This window comes from Vicugna pacos, chromosome 9 (assembly GCF_048564905.1).
Source record: "Vicugna pacos chromosome 9, VicPac4, whole genome shotgun sequence".
Taxonomy (NCBI): Eukaryota; Metazoa; Chordata; class Mammalia; order Artiodactyla; family Camelidae; genus Vicugna; species Vicugna pacos.
In genome coordinates this window covers 53,826,444-53,844,586 of record NC_132995.1, presented here as the reverse complement: position 1 = coordinate 53,844,586, position 18,143 = coordinate 53,826,444, and the positions used below count along the sequence as shown (strand labels likewise).

At 39.7% G+C, this 18,143-nt stretch overlaps 1 protein-coding gene across 7 annotated transcripts; it reads right to left on the bottom strand.

Annotated features, from left to right (window-relative positions):
- Nucleotides 1–110: 110 nt before the first annotated feature.
- PRKAB2 (protein kinase AMP-activated non-catalytic subunit beta 2) lies at nt 111–17,867 on the bottom strand. Of its 7 annotated transcripts, XM_072967855.1 has the most exons (9): nt 17,082–17,259; nt 16,644–16,847; nt 12,955–13,121; nt 12,035–12,128; nt 11,679–11,799; nt 7,488–7,621; nt 6,750–6,818; nt 5,811–5,847; nt 111–4,664 (listed from the first exon to the last, which is right to left on the bottom strand). In XM_072967855.1, the coding sequence occupies exons 2-9, from the start codon at nt 16,797–16,799 to the stop codon at nt 4,645–4,647; spliced, it is 798 nt and encodes a 265-aa protein (XP_072823956.1). In that variant the 5' UTR covers nt 16,800–16,847; nt 17,082–17,259; the 3' UTR covers nt 111–4,644. The 7 variants fall into 7 exon arrangements, with proteins under 7 accessions (XP_072823956.1, XP_006207603.1, XP_015097456.1 ...); XM_006207541.3 differs by lacking the exon at nt 5,811–5,847 and having other exon boundaries at nt 16,644–16,824; nt 17,082–17,258; XM_015241970.3 differs by lacking the exons at nt 5,811–5,847; nt 17,082–17,259 and adding an exon at nt 17,036–17,070 and having other exon boundaries at nt 16,644–16,824.
- Between the last annotated feature and the right edge of the window lie 276 nt (nt 17,868–18,143).

The following is an 18,143-nucleotide window of genomic DNA, read 5'->3' as shown; positions in this document are numbered from 1 at the left end:
CTGGATATAAGCCCAGGAGCGGGATTCCTGGGTTATACAGTAAGTCTACTCCTAGTCTTTTGAGAAATGATCTTGATAATATTATCAGTAATCAATGAAGAGTTCAAATATTATTGCTGTATGATACTTTTATTCAAGTTTTATTGAAGAAAACTCACATTTTATATGTGTTACATCACATAATTTTCAGACATGTCAGAGTCCAGTGACAAATTATATTTGGAGAAAAGCTTTAAAACTCATTCTTGTATGCCACTCCTTTGTGAAATACTGAAAAGTAGCTCCGTATCTCAGCACTAAAGGTTACAAAAAGCACCATTTAAAGGAGGACTCATAATATTTAATTCCTTTCAAAGTACAGTTTTATTCCCCCTTTATAACAGAACTGTAAACATTCAAAATACTTCAGTATTCTGACTCTTGACCAACGCTATCCAATTTACCAAAATTCAAACAAGTCTCACATATGGGGCCTATGCGGGGATTAGGACTAATCAACATCAGTGCGCGCCGACTGTTCTAAAACCACCACCTGGGAAGGTGCGCTCTAGACAGGGATAGAGAAGTTAAGATGATCAATACATAATATAATGCTTATGGTAGATGTTCCTTGACCATTTAACCTGACTACAAAATCCTCGGAGCATTTAGTATTTCTGACCAGAAGCACTGTGCTACACACAATTCAACTCCAGTTAATGTTGGAACTAATACACAATTTAATTTTTAACAAAATTTATTCACTTCAAAGCACAACTGAGAAAAGCAAATCAAGACAAAGCCCAAGTCTGAATCCTAGAGGGATTCTATTGCTAAGAACTGAGTTTTATGAGTAAGACTCTTGGAGTTTTTTTGTTTTTTTCTCTTCCTTTCCTTTTTTTCTTGTAATTTAAAAAGATTTGGCCTTTTTACTCCAAAAGTTTGGGTTCATTGCAGAAATCACAGCATTTCAACCTTTAATTGTGATTGATAATTAAGGAGAGACAAATGCCTAGATCCAGAGTTTTAAGACTCTTAACTTCTATCCCTCCCAGGTCCTCCATCCCATGGGTAACTGGAGTCAGCAGTCCCCCTAGAAGAAGTCAGCAAGAATTTGGCTTTAAGGATGAGTCAGAATAATGCAGGAACCAACTGCGTATCTGCTCTTAGGCCCCCACCCCAAATCACTAGAATGTGATGATTTAGAAATCTCTGAGAACAGAATGTATTTCAAACATACACAGAGATTACTGCATATCATTTTTAGTTGAGGCCAAAATTTTAAAAGCCCTATTTCCCCAATTAAAAGCTGAGGAGTCTATCATTAATATGTTGCCTTCATTTATACCCAGATTAATATAAACCCAGTCTAGCAACACTTCTTTTCTAACTTTACTTCATTTTAGCAGCATACATGGAGTACCAACACTTTTTATAAGTTTTATGTCAGATCCACTAGGTCTATAAGAGACTAGAAATAATTGGGAGTAAAGCGAGTGGGCCTGCGCTTGTAGGATCCTGTCAGAAACTTCTCTTGGATTATTCTATTACAGTGTTTCTCTACCTAATAAGCATTGTTTAAAAAAGTCAACACTATTGACGCCAGCATGCCCTTCAGGGGTTTTGCCTACAGTGATTAAATCCTATTCAACTCTAAGCTTAAAGCAAGCTAATAGCCATGACACAGAAGTTCTCCTTACCAGCAAGATGACTAATATTTGTTTTAGATAACGTTTGACTTTAGACCCTGGTAAAGCCTGCCTGACACGTTCAGTTAAAGCAAAATATAGAAGAAAGGGCAGAAAATAGAAACAAGAGACAAACGGAAGATTTTTTTATACAGTAAATTCTGTACAATGAGACCCAAAGACAGTATGTTATGACTGATTTCGTTTTTTTTTAAAAGAGGGTATTTTTAGTTCTGAGTTACTTAAGCCTTAATTTTCCTAGTGTTACTCCTTAGCTCACTCTTCTTTTTCCACAACCACTAAACCATGATGTGCTTCTTTAAGAGCAGCCCTCCCAAAGAGCTATTTTGTTACTCTGACTGTGAAACTCTTAAAGGCCAAAAAAAAAAAAGAAAAAAAAAGCCAAAAAAAATTGTTTTGCCTTTATTCATTTTCAAAATCTGTCAAGTTCTGCAGAAAATAAACTATCCCTTTAACCAATATAAAAGAATGAGTGAGCTGTACTTTGGGGTACCTTCCTCCCTCCCTCTATACCTTCTAAAACACTTTCTTAGGGACAGACTGAGAGTATGATAGGAATTCTCAAGGCCATGGGATGTATCAGCAGCACAGAGGAGGGACAGGGCTGAATGAGTCATCATCCAGTTCCTCTTACTCGTCCCTTTCCATACCAGCTGGTAGGCTCCCATTTCAGATCTGGCTGAGAGATTACCTCAGGATTTGGAAAACTAACACGTTCTGCACATTTCCAGATTAGAAAGATCTGAAGGTCACCAGCACCAAAACTTACTGTCATTGGAGACAGACCCAGTTCACAGAAGCCTCTGGCCTGAGAGAAATTGAAGGAATCTCTTTTCCTGCCCCACCCTACTGATATAACTGTGTGGAACAGAAATTTTAATACATGAACACATCAATGATTACATTTCAGTACTGCTGACAAGACATATGAGTACACAAAAATCCTTCCTGTAACAACCAAGATTTTAAATCTTCCTAAGTGGCCCACTTATTAATGGGTATTGGAAAAAAACAAAATTCTAGGAAAAAACAAAATTCTAGTATAACTGAAGACAGTGTAGATCCTGAGAGTTGGTTGTAACAGAATTTGGCTTAGATGTTTTAACTTGCACACCATTCTAAAAGTGATTGGGACTATAAAACATTCTCCACAAAAGCCTTTTGCTGCAGTGTGGGGCTTTGAGTAGCTAAAGCAGTATTTACTCTCAGCAATAAATCACCAAAGCACTGAGCAGCTGACAGCAAAACAACAACCCCATGCCCTATTGCCTCTCACACAGGAGCTAAGAGGCCTACAGCCCCGGAAACAACTGTGTCATTGGCTTTACATGCGTAAGACAGGAGGTAGCTAATTGATCTACAGGTGCCCTTTCAGTGTGGCTGGGCTCATCTTAGCAGTCAAGGAGCCTCTCAAGCATCAAGTTTAGCATCCTCCAGGATTGAATGTTTGGCTTGCATTTATCTGTAATGAACAGCCACAGATACTTGGAAAAAAATGTTTTATCTCTAAACCCCAGTGATGGATTGAACAGCGACTTTTTACTCCACAAATGGAAATCACTGACACCACGTCATCATCAAAAACGTTTTTTGGAAAAAGGTGAAAAACAAAATGATTCTGTTAGCACTTAGTGCATGAAGACGATACTTTCCATGGTTGGGAACAGCAAGGGTACTTTCTTGCTTCTTGGCCTAATGAATCTTTAAGTTGAGGGATCCTTTTAGGTGAATGAAACGAGCCTGAATGGATCTGTATCTAGAGTAGTGTTTACTGTAATGATGTACACAGAGTCAGCCACATTAATGTAAAATTGTAGAGGGCTAGACCAGAGGAGAAAATATTGGGAGCTCTTTATCAAGAGCCTGAAGTTCTCTGATACAGTCTCTTACGACCAATGAAAAGGCATTTTTTGATAAAAGAAAAACATAGTCACATAAAATCTTCCGTGGATGAAAGACATGAAAGTTTTCCCTGGTTTCACTCCTACCTTCAGGCTGTATGCTCTGTGAAAGAAAACACGGAAGCAGGGCCAAGCCAGGTGGGAAAACCTATGGGAATGTGCCAGTTCAGCCTAAACTGTGGCACGAAACCAAACCAAGAAAGTAGACTTTCTGCATTCTGCCTTTCATATACTACTGAACCATATTTTCTGTAGTAGAAGTTAAAACAAGTGTAACAAAGTGTCATGGGCCTGTGCTGGGCTATAAAGGAGACTTTCTGCAAGTCCTAGTGTCTGAGGTGGGTCAGATGTCACACAATCTTTGAAAGGGGTCACTTACCCACTGATTTTTGTGTTAGAGAAGGGCCAGATTGACAAAGCAAGAATGTGAAATGAGAGGAAAAGGGTTCTTGTGGGGTATCTGGTATCATATAAAAAATACAGATTGTGCCACATACTCTGGGAATACAGAGAACCCATGCAAGAAAAGTTGCCCCTGCAAGGAGGCAGCTGTCAGTAGGGCAGTAGTCTGGCACAAGTGCATCCCTTGGAGAGCCAAGGAAGCAGTGTTAGAATCTCTACCCAACAGGGATCCTGAGAGTTTGCTCTTCATTCAGTTTAGGAAAAAATCTTCCTATAATGGTTCTCCCGGCCACTCTCCCAAACAGGTCTTGGTCAGTTCCCACAGGCAGAGAGAATATATCTGGCTAGGAGGCTTCCATTAACCTTCCTCTCATATGTATATATATAAATATTTTTTTAAAATAAATTCCATGAACTCATAAAGCTCTCATCTGCAATCAAATGCAAAAGCAGAGCATCCTACTCAGAGGCACTGAAACACACATATTAGCCTCAAAGCAAATCAGCCTTCCAGGAGTCCCAGGTAAGACTGGTCCAGTCCAGAAAGGCAAGGGAGATGCTTCTCCTGGATCCTGGGAAGTGGGAAGGGATCCCTTCAGATGGGCTTGTACAGCAGAGTAGTGACATACTTCTTCTTGTAGCGATGGGTTGCGCTAAGGACCATCACACTGTCCTGCAAGGGAAAGAAATATATGCAGCTAATTCACTAGTTCAGGACGTAATGTAGGCAGCTGTTCCCAGCCATTAATCCTTCCCAGTTGCTCACTTTTAACAAAGACAATTTGGTATTATAGAAAGAGGTCGGTTTTGGAGTCAAATCAATTTAACTTCTGATCCTGGCTCCTACTGTTACTCTCTCTGTGTGGCCTTGAGCATTCTGCTTAATGTCTCAGTCTATTTCCTCATCATTACAAAGGATAACACTTACCATTAAGACAGCTCTCATGATTACATGGAAGTACCTGGCACAGTACCTGACACATAATATGTGCTAAAGAAATATTAGTCTCCTACCTCACTTCCCTCCCCACCTCAAATTCAAATATTGAGCTTAAAATTAGCTTGGAAAAAAAGAAATATCCTAGCATCCATTTCTAGAAGGAAGTCTTAAAAGCCATGAGAAGAATGCAATGATCCTTTTGAAAGACCATTTCTAAGCTCCAAAGCAGGTCTAATTTCTATTAATAACAGGGATGAACTTAAAGTCCTCTGATCAAGAGGGTACTCAGGAATCATCTTCTATCCTTGAACAAAGTGGACCCCAAAATCCTCCTTGGAAAGACACGCAATCCAGTAGATCAAATCCAAACAGTTTAAACAATCTGAGAGAACCAGGAAAAGGTCAATGCCAACCTAAATGATAATAATCAAGACCTTGACCTGGGCCAGAACCAGTATGAAGAGTAAGAGGTACCACTTCCCAGGCAGTGCTGCAGACCATGAGTGTTCTACAGAAGGAGATGGCAGACCTGTGGACATCAACTGATAGCCAAGCAGCTGTACAGGAGGCAAAGTGCAGTCAGATCCCAAAGAACCCACGCAAATCCAGCTAAGAAACCAGTGCATCTTCCTGTTTCCCCCCATACTGTGTTATCCACAATGAATACTTCTCAGATTAAAATTCTGTGACCACAGTATGCTGATCACAGCATAAACACAACAGGAGCAAAGCAGTTTAAAAATTCAACTTCAGGAAGAAGTTTGGTAGAAATGATCAGGTGAGAGAAAGACCTACTTGGAAATACTGGCACAATGATCTCTAGGAAAGAACATGGAATGAGGATAGGACTGGACCTCCAGTCCTCTCTCTGGTACTTACTGGCAATATGACCTTCTCTGAGCCTTAGTTTCTTTATCTATAAGACAGGGGTTAAAAATAATACTTATCTCACAAAGTTATTATGAAAATTCAATTCAATAATATGTATTTAATAAGTACCACATAATCTGCTAAAGGCAGCTATATCAATGATTTCCCTACTCTGGCTGCACATCTAAAAATATAAACAGCCTTAAAAAATTACTGGGGCCCATCCTATATGCACTTATTCAGAATCCCTAGGGAGTGGAGCCTTTGCGTCTGTATTTTTTATAAACTTCTCACAAGTGACTCTGATGATGTTCAGCTTAGTTTGGTAACTACAGAGCTATATAAAATTTTATTCTAATAGCCAGACCACAAAGACATGACAAGACTGAACAGATACTTTCAATCCAGAATCTAAAGCGGCAGAGAAACCAAGAAGCTTTCTAAGAGTTGAGGGGCACAGGGCAAATCTAGTCACATTTCTCTTTTACCTAGTATATAGGACAGATGCAAGCACTCGGGTGTATATGACTTGGGCACCTGAAAGCAGCTCATATCCACCTTTTAAAAAGAGGGAGCCTTAGTATCACATTCAAGCATTCTTTGAACTGGAAAATAAACTTGCTTTTTCTGCAAATGAAATCCTAGAACTAATCCTCAAACTTAATTAAGTAGGTGATACAAAAGTTAAAGCTACCCAAAAAGAAACCAGGAAGCAAAAAAGTCCATTCAATCACAGGGCAGTTCTAGCCAGAACTCAGATATAGAGACTAAGATCTAAAACAAACAAACTCACCGACTAGTTAAAAAAGAAGAAAGTTTTCCTATACTTTGACCATTACTGCCAGCTTCAGCTTCAGGGAATTAGCAGAGTAACCACTGGAGAACATGTGTTCAACCCTTGCCCTCCCATTCTGGGAAGCTATGTGAAGAGCCAGGTCCACCACTTACCTTTATGGACAATGCATAAAGATGGTTCAGCATAACATGATTGGGCTCGGGGAGCAAGGCTGGGTCACACTAAAAGAGGGAGGGAAAAAGACTAGATGGGGTTAAATGCACAATCTTAAACCAAACAGTTTGTTCGTCCCCAGAGCCCTTTGAGATTGTTGAGAAACTCTAAACTACAATGTATTATTTCATTTAAACAAAGCACTTATCCTAATATAGATCAATAATACATTCTCATTACAGAAAATTAGGACGATTCTGAGTCCAGGGCAGAAACCCTATGCCTTAGCATCTATTCATCCTTTTAAATACAGCTAAAACAAAAACCTTGCCCACAACACACAGAAGATTTGTTTTAAGAGGCAAAAATAATCTTACTGGGAATCAAGTGAGTTGACTAGAGATGTAAATTATATGCAAAAAACAACAACAACAACAACAAAAGCCTTTATACTTCCTTTGGGTATCCCCAAATGATAAATACTCCTTATCTTATGTTGAAATAGAAGCCTCAGAAACTGGTTCTAGCACTCCATAGCTCTGAGCCTGATATATTAGGATGAGAAGACAACTATGAATTTTGATATCAGTACCTGGAAAAGTCACAACTCAGCCTTGGAAAAAGGAACCTGTAATGCTACACCTTTGTAATAATCCCAACCTCTAGGATTACTAAACTGTGGCTCAAATGGTCCTAGTGACCCCTAAATGCCCCAGCAATACTCTTATGATACTCACAGATATATTAGTGTCCTTGTTAAGAATAACTTGGAGAAGGTGAGGAGGCAGGATGGGTGGGGATTTGAATCTCTCCTCTGATCGAAATACATACATTTCTTGACCATAAGGCCCTGGGGGTGAGCTGGAAAGGTCTGGAAGATATTTATTCAATTACAAGGGAAAGTTGGGGAGTTATCAGAAATACATGAAAAAACTGTCAATAAATGGCAGCCAATGTTAAATATGGTATAAGTCAAGAAGTATTAACTTGTGACATGTTGGGTCTACAACTGTAAGGCAGACAAAGAAAAAGTCTGAGTCATCCTGAACATAAACCATTGCAGGTGGGAATGTAAAATGGTGCAGCCACTTTGGAGAACAGTTTGGTAGTTCCTCCAAAAGTTAAGCATAAAGTTACCATATGACCCAGCAATTACACTCCTAGGTACAGACCCAAGGGAGAAGAAAAATTATGTCGACACAAAAACTTGAACACAAAATTTCATACCACCATTATTTATAATAGACAAAAAGTGGTAACAATTCAAATGTCCATCAGCTACTGAATGGATAAACAAAATGGTATTTTATTCAGCCATAAAAAAGAAAGACATACATATTACAACATGGATGAACCCTAAGAACATTATGCTAAATGTTAAGAAGCAAGACACAAAAGACCACATATTATATGATCCCACTTATATGAAATGTACAAGACAGGCAAATCCATAGAGACACAAAGTAGATTTGTGGTTGCCAGAGGGTAGAAGGGAGGAGGGAATGGGAAGTAACTGGTACTGGGTATGGGGTTTCTTTTGGGGGTGATAAAAAATGCTCTAGAATTAGATATTAGATAGTGATGATGGCTGCATAACCGTGTGAATATACTAAAAATTACTAAACTAAAAGGATAAAGTTTATGGTATATGAATTATGTCTAAAAATGGAAAAATGTACACAGACAAGAATAGAAGGAAATATACAAAAATAAAGAGAACTATAATTTTTACTTAAAATTTTTAAATAATGTTTACAGTCTCTAGTAAAAAGGATTTTAATAACCAGTTCAGTATAAGAACTCAGATTTCAGTTAAATATATGTGAGGCAAAAGAAAAGAGTAGTAAAAATTATGTTATATTAAACAATATCTTAAAAATGTATAAAACCTGAAACTTTTCAAAGTATTCTGTTATTTTTGTTACATGATCCACAAAAACAACCTTAGGAAGTACATAGGACAGTTTTTTCCTTTTTGTCAGGGAAAAAAAAAGTGATTTGCTCAAAGTCACATACATGTCAAGATGGTCATTGAATGCAGATTAAAACTCATCTGCAGACTCCTAATAAAATGTATTTTAAATCTTACCTCAGTGGATTATGAAATTTGCATGAAAGAGGGAAGAGAGAAGTATGAAAAGTATACTAATCTTCTCTCTATACATATTATTCATTGGTTTCTTTCTCAGGATCATATAATGCAAAAATTTAGAGTTACAAGTGGCCTAATCATTTAATTCAGTATTTGTTTTATTGTAGTCAGTTATAATGTGTCCCTTTCTGGTGTACAGCACAACGTCCCAGTCATGCATATACACACATATGTTTTCATATCCTTTTTCACTAATGGTTATTACAAGATATTGAATATAGTTCTCTGTGCTATACAGAAGAAATTCGGTTTTTTATCTATTTTTATATATAGTGGCTAACATTTGCAAATCTCAAACTCCCAAATTTATCCCTTCCCACCCCGTTTCCCCCAGTAACCATAAGATTGTTTACTATGTCTGCAAGTGTTTCTGTTTTGTAGATGACTTCATTAGTGTCCTCTTTTTTCTTTTTTTTTAGATTCTACAGAGTGATATCATATGGTATTTTTCTTTCTCTTTCAGGCTTACTTCACTTAGAATGACACTCTCTAGGTCCATTCATGTTGCTGCAAATGACATTATTTTATTATTTCTTTTATAGCTGAGTAGTTTCGTGTGTGTGTGTGTGTGTGTGTATAATCATGGTTTTTTTATCCAGTTATCTGTCAACATTTAGGTTGCTTTTATGTCTTGGCTATCGTATATAGTGCTGCTGTGAACACCACGGTGCATTTATCTGTTCAAATTAGAGTTCCCTCCAGATATATGCCCAGGAGTGGGATTGCTGGATCATATGGTAACTCTATTTTTAGTTTTTTGAGGAATCTCCATACTGTTACCCATAATGGCTGCACCAAACTACATGTCCAACAGCAGTATAGGAGGGTTCCCTTTTCTCCAAACCCTCTCCAGCATTTACTGTTCGTGGACTTTTAGATGATGGCCCATTCTGACTGGTGTGAGGTGATACCTCATTGTAGTTTTGATTTGCATTTCTCTGAAATTAGCTTATTCAGCATTTTTTCATGTGCCTACTGGCAATTTGTATGTCTTCACTGGAGAATTGCTTGTTTCAGTCTTCTGCCCATTTTTGGATTGGGTGGTTTGGTTTTTTTTTTTTTTGTTATTAAGCTGTATGAGCTGTTTATACATTCTGGAAGTTAAACCTTTGTCAGTCGCATCATTTGGAAATATATTCTCCCATTTGTTTTGTTTTATTTATGGTTTCCTCTGCTGTGCAAAAGTTTGTAAGTTTAACTAGATCCCATTTGTTTATTTTTGCTTTTATTTCTATTGCCTGGGTAGACTGTCTTAGAGAACACTGCTATGATTTATGTCAGAGAATGTTTTGCCTATGTTTTCTTCTAGGAGGTTTATCATTCTTGTCTTGTATTTAAGTGTTTAAGCCATTTTGAGTTTATTTTTGTGTATGGTGTGAGGGAGTGTTCTAACTTACATGCTGCTATCCAGTTTTCCCAGCACAACTTGCTGAAGAAACTGTTTTTTCTCCATTGTATATTCTTGCCTCTTTTGTCAAATTTACAAAAAGAGTAATTGACCGTAGGTCTGTGGGTTTACTTCTGGGCTATTCTGTTCCATTGATCCATATGTGTTTTTATGCCAATACCACGCTGTTTTGTAATTCAGTATTTTTAAACTCTTTTTAATCACTGCTGCAGCAGTTAAGAAGAATGTCCAGCCTTACTTTCTGAGTTTATATAATGAAAACAGTATCTTCGCAATTTTCCTAAACAGACAATTATTATACTATTGATTATTCTTTTAGAAACTGCATAAGCCACCTTTGTGCCCTAAGATTCTAATATGCCCCACTTGGGGTACTGCATCTCCTCAGCTGAGAATCACTGAGTCCAAGCCTCTGATTTTACTGATAAGAAGCTAAGAACCAGAAGAGTTGAAGGACTTGTCCGTGATGGCAAAGCTAGTTGGTAGCAGAGGCAGGCTTTGAAACCACAAAAGAGAACTGTGTTCACTGGGAACATAGTTCTTTAAATAATTATATCCTTTATTGCAAAGTAACAAAACTGGTAACTGTGAGTGTGATTAGCAAATTATTTTTCTGGTGCTATGGCCAATATAAGTAGAGATGAAGGCTTTAAAAAAATATGAGGAGAAATAAAAGGATTCAGGTTTTTTCCTAAACCAAGGAAATGAATATATAAATTAATTAATTTAATTTTACTGAAAACTACAAAACTTCAGTTAACACACACATACAAAAGAATTATGATGTTTTGGTAACCCCTTTTCCCCCAAAGACTGCCAAACTTGCAGGGCCCTATAAAACTGTAAAACTGCCAACTGAGCTATCAAATTGGCAGGATAAAGCTGAAGCAGCTAAACAAGGCATACCAGACACAACTAGCCCCTGCTAGTTGATACTCTCAAAGGTCAATGAAAAACTTGAAATATTACTAGAAACAGCTTTTTAAACTATAGACCACAGCCCATTAATAGTTTATTAAAATAAATAAATAAAATAGAATGTTTTACATGTATAAAGGCAAACATTATACTGCAAGACTTGTGTTACAGTTTTGTGTGTAGGGGTGGGTGGGTATATGTATATTTGTATCTGTATTGGGTTATAATGTAAACTTACTGTAGATCCTGGTTAAAAAGTTTGAGATCAAATACACTAGACAGACTTTTTTTCCCTCAGAGAAGGGAACCCAAATGGTTATAGGAGAAACATATACATACAATTCAGAAGACTCCTACAGAGAAAATGAAGAAATAAACAAAAACCACTCTTGGGAAGGAACATGCAATATAAGAAAAACACATCAAGAAAGAGCAAATACTCAAAATTACCTCGACAAGATGTCTCTGAGCTTTCCATTGAATCTAGCTTTAAAGCATCAAACACCTCAAAGTCAGATTTCTTGACATGGATCAAATTGTTAATTGTGCCAAGCTGACTGGTAACCACAGGCTGAAACAGTGAATAGAAAAGAATTCATGAATCCCCATTTCAAATCCATCTCTTCCATACAACTCTCCCCTTTTTAAAAATGATCATACTTGACACCTCCAACTTTTATCAAGAAAGAAATCCTCCAGTGTAGGAGTCCATCAATCCTGACAGCAATGATGTTGGATACCAAGGGGAATAATAGCTAAAAGGAGACTGTTAAGTCAGTGGTTACCCTCGGAGATCAAGGCCTTACCTCTGATGGATCATGAACCCACTGTCCGTCCACAAAGAACTTGTACTGGTGCTCTCCCTCAGGGAGGTCCAGGATGGCAACAAAGTCATTATGGCTACAGAAGAAAACAGAAAGTTATACAGGCCAAGTTCCTATTAGAAGACAGAATATAAATGTAAAAACCATGAGGCAGTCACAGTATCATACCAATGATCTCCCACATTCCTAAGTGATTGCACTCCCAGAGTGAAAAATAATTTATAAATCCATTCTCCTATTCTATATCACCTTGAGCATGTATTTGCCAGCCCCTCCCAATAACTTTAGTTCTTAATTCATATCTGAAATAAAAAATAAAAAAGTTAATTCCCCTAAATGTTCCACCTTAGCACAATTATTTTGCTTCAGCAGAATAGATTCCTCACAAGCATAAATAAGATAGCAGGTAGGTTCTGAATAAGAAGTGCCTCAAGGTACCCTTTCCATATTTTGGTGAGCATTTTCTAGAAAATTACCTACATACAAAGGGCCATAACCAGTTACATAATTCATTATTGCTCTGCAAGCAACACATAACATTACTCTTAGAACTTCACAATGTGTCTTCTTTTAGTGAAGAAGTCAGAGCGACTGGACTCAGCCAGTTATGGAAGACTTCCCACAAGCTTGGAAAGGACTTGTGTTAACACAGTCCTAAAGAATGTACCCACAAAGCTGTTCTAAGTCCCTCTGAGGCAGTAACATTCTGAGTGGTAGAACATCTCTGACTCACTAGGAGGTTAAAAAAAAAGTCACAGATAAAGTCAGTGATCACAGGCAATGTTCTAGAGAGAGTCCCTAGCAGGTAGAAAGGAATAGCCCAACCAGGTCTCTCTCTTGAGAAAGGAAATCAAGTTTCCACTCCTGGACCCTGTAGACTCAACCAAGACACTTGTCTTCACCTCTTAATCAGTGGAATCTTGGTGCTCCAATTGTTGAAGGACCCAGAGATGAAGACCTCCTTGCCTCCTTCAGACCAGCGGATAACAGTGGGCCGGGCCTGCTGTGTGGGCTTTACGGAGTCCTCCAAATCCTGTTGCCATGATACAAACTCTTTGTCCCCAGGGAGCTGTAAGAAGGATTAGGTCATCCCTAAATTGTGACCCAGGAATTCTGAAAAGGTCACACTCCTCCCTAGGGCAGAGAGGGGTGCTAGGTTTCTGCTAAGGATTAATAAGCTTTGAAATTAGCAACTCAATTAGGTTTTGAGTAGACTACAAAGAACTCATCTAGAACCAAAATATCAAGTGGCTTATGCTCAAGGGCTGCCCAAATCACAGCCTAACTTCCAAGTATGCATATATCACTCATCCTTTCAGAGCCTTAGGATTTCCCTTAAAAAAACAAACAGACAAACAAAAAACAAAACACTGTTACCAGATTAACCCAGAGGCAGACAATTATAATATGCTTCTGAGTATCTCTTAAGAGAAAAAATATGAAAACAAAGTGTGGTTCTACAAGAAATAATTGTTAGCTATGTATTTTTCACATGCAAATCCGAGTAGCTCTCAATTACCAGTTGTAACAGAAATTAGAGATACTAAAACTCGTAACTAATTCATAATCTCCATTTTAGTTAATAGGTTACAAAAGGACATTAAAAATACAAAAATCAGATCACTAGTTTCTTAAATTTTGAGAACTGGTTATGAAATCTTACTTCATAACCTGGCTCATCTACGCCAGGTTTATACTAGCTATTTCAGGAGAAGGGATGAAAATTCTGGAGCTTCAAGCAACATTAGATCAAAAACAGTTTCCTTTAATAAAAGTGGTTCCAATATCAAATGACGTCTATAGGATTCTGGAAACCCCACGTAGTTTCTTTTCATTACCATCCTTTAGAATAGGAATTGGCAAACCATGACCAGTGAGCCAGATGTTTTTACAAATAAAGTTTGATTGGAAAATAACCATACTCATTCATTTATTTTCTATGGCTGCTTTCATGCGACAGTGGCAGAACTCAGTAGTTATGACATGGACTATATGGTCAGCAAAGTCTGAAATATTTGCTGACCCCCACTTTATATTGGCTTAAGTGACTTTGGTAAATAAGTAAATAAAACTATATATTATCAAGCCAGCATATTACCAGATAAAATAATGTGTTTATTCATTTGGGCTTTATTTTCAAAATGGCTGAGGTAGTCTATCTTCTATACTGTCTCTTGATATTCCTCAGAACTACACTCTGAGATACCAGGAACAGCATGTTCCAAAGTAAACAGAAAGAACTGAAGGAACTTTCACATTATATAAGGAGTAGCTTAAGATAGAACTTTGATCTCCATTGTCACAAGGCAATGAACCCTTTCTCGACAGGCCACATTAGGATTACAAAAATTTTTACATATGCCTGAGAATTACATATACCTCAGATTCCTAACTCAGATATAGGGCCTGGGAATCTATTTTTTTAAAAGCTTCCCATATAATAATACTGTGATTATGTTACAAACAATGAAAGAAACCTCATCTTTAGTGATACAACCTAAAATATTTACAGATAAAATAATATTTGATATGCTAGTCTGGAATTTGCTTCAAAATAATTGGTGGGGGTAGAGTGAACTGGGGTATAGATGATATAAATTCATTCATGATTTGATCATTGTTTAAACTGACTGACAGCTATATAGGAGTTCATTACACTGTTCTCCCTACTTTGAAACATGGAAAATGTTTCAAATTTTCCATGAAGTGTTTAAACAAATCCCAGGAGATTCTAATGTGCAAACAGGATTGAGAACCATTGAGCTAGGCCACTGAAGAAGGCTGGCATTAAAAGCAATGTAGGCCCTACTGCCACTGTTTCTATCATTTACTTTTTAAGATTTAGTATTTTCAGTTTAGAATTTGAAAGCTACAAACTATTAATATGCCTAGCTTTGGAAGAAAGCCCTTCCACGTATGACATGACATTTCTGTGGTAGGCATGAGTGCAGCTGACTAGCAGAAAGACTGTTTACTCCAAGTTAAATAGTCAGCAAAATCATCAGGAAAAAGAGGCAAAACAATTAGAACTACAAGTGAAAAATGTTTAACCGAAACATTGAGATAAGAAATAGGTAGAGTAGATTCAGAACGTATTAGATTTGGAAGTATTAGATTTGGAAGAGACCTTAGGAATTATCTGAACCAATTTTCTTATATCACAAGTGGCAAGATAAAGGTAAGAGAAAGAATGATCCAAAATAGGCTCCTTTCAGATTAGAGCAACCTGGCTTTTATTCAAGATGCCAATTACTGCAATCACAGTTTGACAAATACACTGTACTTAAATCCTGAGTCATCAATGTAGAAAACGGGTTAAAATACAATGAGGTAGATCACCTTGAGAAAGCTTTAAAGAAATAAATCCAGATAGCTGGGGAAACAGCCTAAATGTTCAGGAAGAAGTCCTGAAGTGGGAGATGAAGAAAGGAATGGAGAAGAAACCCCAAGAAATCACCCTTACTTCTCCTGGTGATTATGTTCTCAATTGGGATCCAAGAAAATAAACAGAAGAATTCACATTTCACATGCTCCCAACCTGGCAAATTATTCTCTATTTACAGGAGTAAATAAAATCAAAACCGAAGTAGGTGGGAAGGTATGAGTGATAAGAAACATGAAACACATTTCAATCTTCTCAATTCTTCCATTTTTTTCTATTCCATTCTGGTTAGACTACCGGAGGAATTAATGTATTAAATGCTGGCAGCTCTAAAAGTGATTAGAAAACATTCAGATGGTAATCACACTGCTGTCAGCTTCATCTATCCTTCAGGTAGGTTGAACACAAATTGCCGCTTTCCTAAAAGTCCTTGGAATTGAGAGCAAGGTCTTCAGGGCAGCTGTGGGTTGTCCATTTTCAGCTGTGGTAACACTATGAAGTCCTACTGGGAAGTGGAGAAATCCTAGAATCATTTGCGCTCCCTTTTGAGAAGCAGCTGGACGTGAAAGAAGCACCTCAGCCACCACAGCTATAAAGTATGAGATGAAAACTAAGCAGTCGATCAAATAATGTCCTTTACTGATCCCCAAGACTAGGAGAAAGTATTTAAATAAGCAAGTGGTTGCTTCACATCCATGCCAAAGGGGAAGAGGATCAGAAGTGTTGAGCTCTTAGAAGGGCAAAAATAACACTGATAGACAAGTTGTCAGGAAAAAGAAATTCCTCTGCCCACCTCAGGGCAAATGTGAGAAACTGCCGCCTATGGTCAGCAACTTGGCAACCTACCCTCTGAAGTTTTTCACCAGGGTTTACAACCTACAAGTTCATCAATACTCTAGAAGAGGGCACCCGTGCCTGTTAGGAGAACCTAGGTGGCGGGGGAGGGGGGGGGGGCGGAGGTCTGTTGCCCCCATCCTAAAAATGTGGCCAACAGAGTAGTAGAAAGACAAGAACTCCGCCTTTATACTATTTTGATGCACCAACGCGGAAGGAATTACCATTCAGCATCTCCGTCCCCGGAAAAAAAACCCTTTAATTCTAAAAACTGTAACCCAGGTCAGTGTGATAAGAAAAAAACTAAGAAAGGAAGAGTACTGACACCCTGCCTGCTCCAGCACCGCCACCAACTGGGGGTATTGGGACGCTCACCTTAGAGTCCGGCAGGCTGAAGACGCTGGGGTCGTCCGTGCTCCCCACCATGATCTTATGCTCCTTGCCCGGGGCATGGCCGCCGGCGCCCTCGGCTCGTGCAGCCTTGGCGCCGTGGCGCTCCCCGGCCACTCGGTCGCTAGTGGTGTTTCCCATGATTGCAGCTCGGGTCGGGGGCCACCTGCCGTGGGGAAAAACACCGGGCTAGGAACACCCGGGAGATCGCGTCAGGGACGCCTCCAGCCCCGCCCCTGGGGACCCAGGCAAGGAAATCCCCGCCCCAGGGAAGCCATGCACCCGGGGACCCCTCCCTCCCTGGCCTCCGGGAGCGCCCGGAACCCCGAAGCCCCCTTGATGCCTGCTGCTCAGGAAAGCTGCTCTTGGGAACTCACTCGTAGCCCCGCGCTCACTGCCCAGGGGCGCCCCCACCCCAATCACCTCCCGCGATGCTCTCCCTCCTCCCGGGGCCACTGGTGAGATAGCTGTTCTGCGGATGAGGCCACTAATAAAGTTATTGAAATTGAAGCCGCGCCCCAGGCTAGCGAGCCGGGTTTCCTCCTAAAATGGCTACAAGGCCGGCGGCGCGGGGCCCGCCCCGCGCTCGCTCCCTGGGCTCAGCCGCGGCGGCGCCCGGGGCCGCCGGCCTCTCTAGCTACCGCCGCCTCGATGGTGGGCAGCCGCGCGCAGCCTCCAGCGCCAGGCGGGGGCGCCCGCTCCGCAGTCAGCGGCAGGCCCGGCCAGGGCCGCTTCCCTGGCGGACTGCGCCGAGATTCATTGGTTCGTTGCGCCATAGGGCCTGCCATCAGGAAGGGATGGTTCCCGAATGACACTTGGGACCCCCTCCTGGGCTCCGGTGCTCCGTACCCGGAAGAGCGGCGTTGCTTTCTTCCCAGTCCCCACACCTGGCCTCAGGTTCGCCAAACGTTTTCGGGTTGTAGCGTCTTTTCAGTAGGCTTCCGGGAGAGGCGGGTTCCTATAGGGTGTAAGAAAACGGACTTGCAGCTGAAGGCTATGGACGAAGTGGTAATTAATTGCTTGAGGTTAAAACTAAGTGCTATGGGGAGCAGTCAGCCCGGCTGGGGCCCCAGGGAAGCAGTGATTAGGAGGTGAACCTTGACAAATTGTTAAAAATTAGTCTAAGGAAAAGGAGAAAGCTATTTTAGGCTAAGAAACAGCACTTGCAATGAGCAACCCCAGAAGAAATGAAATTCTAGAAAGAGAGCAACAACAGAAACATCAGAAGGAACACTAAAGGCAAAAAAGGGCAGACAGTCCTTTTGGGACAGGTTGGGACAGATTCAGGTTTTTACTGACAGTTATTGGGACTTAAGTGATATTTACTAATTTGCACTTTGTGTTATAATTATATGCTTGTCTCATTAACTAGTTGGAGCCCTTGTCACTCAACATGCGTTATGCTGACCAGCAGCATGGGCATCACCTGGGAGCTTGTTAGAAATGCTGAATCTGAGGGCCCATCTTACAAAATTAGAACCTGCA

Bases quoted from the DNA above. Each gene is read 5' to 3' on its own strand.
- PRKAB2 (XM_072967854.1), bottom strand. From the start codon at position 16,799: ATGGGAAACACCACTAGCGACCGAGTGGCCGGGGAGCGCCACGGCGCC. The intron at 13,122-16,643 runs GTGAGCGTCCCA...TCCTTCTTACAG, and splicing joins TCAGCCTGCCGGACTCTAAG to CTCCCTGGGGACAAAGAGTT. The intron at 11,800-12,034 runs GTAAGGCCTTGA...TCACTGTTTCAG, and splicing joins GGGTTCATGATCCATCAGAG to CCTGTGGTTACCAGTCAGCT.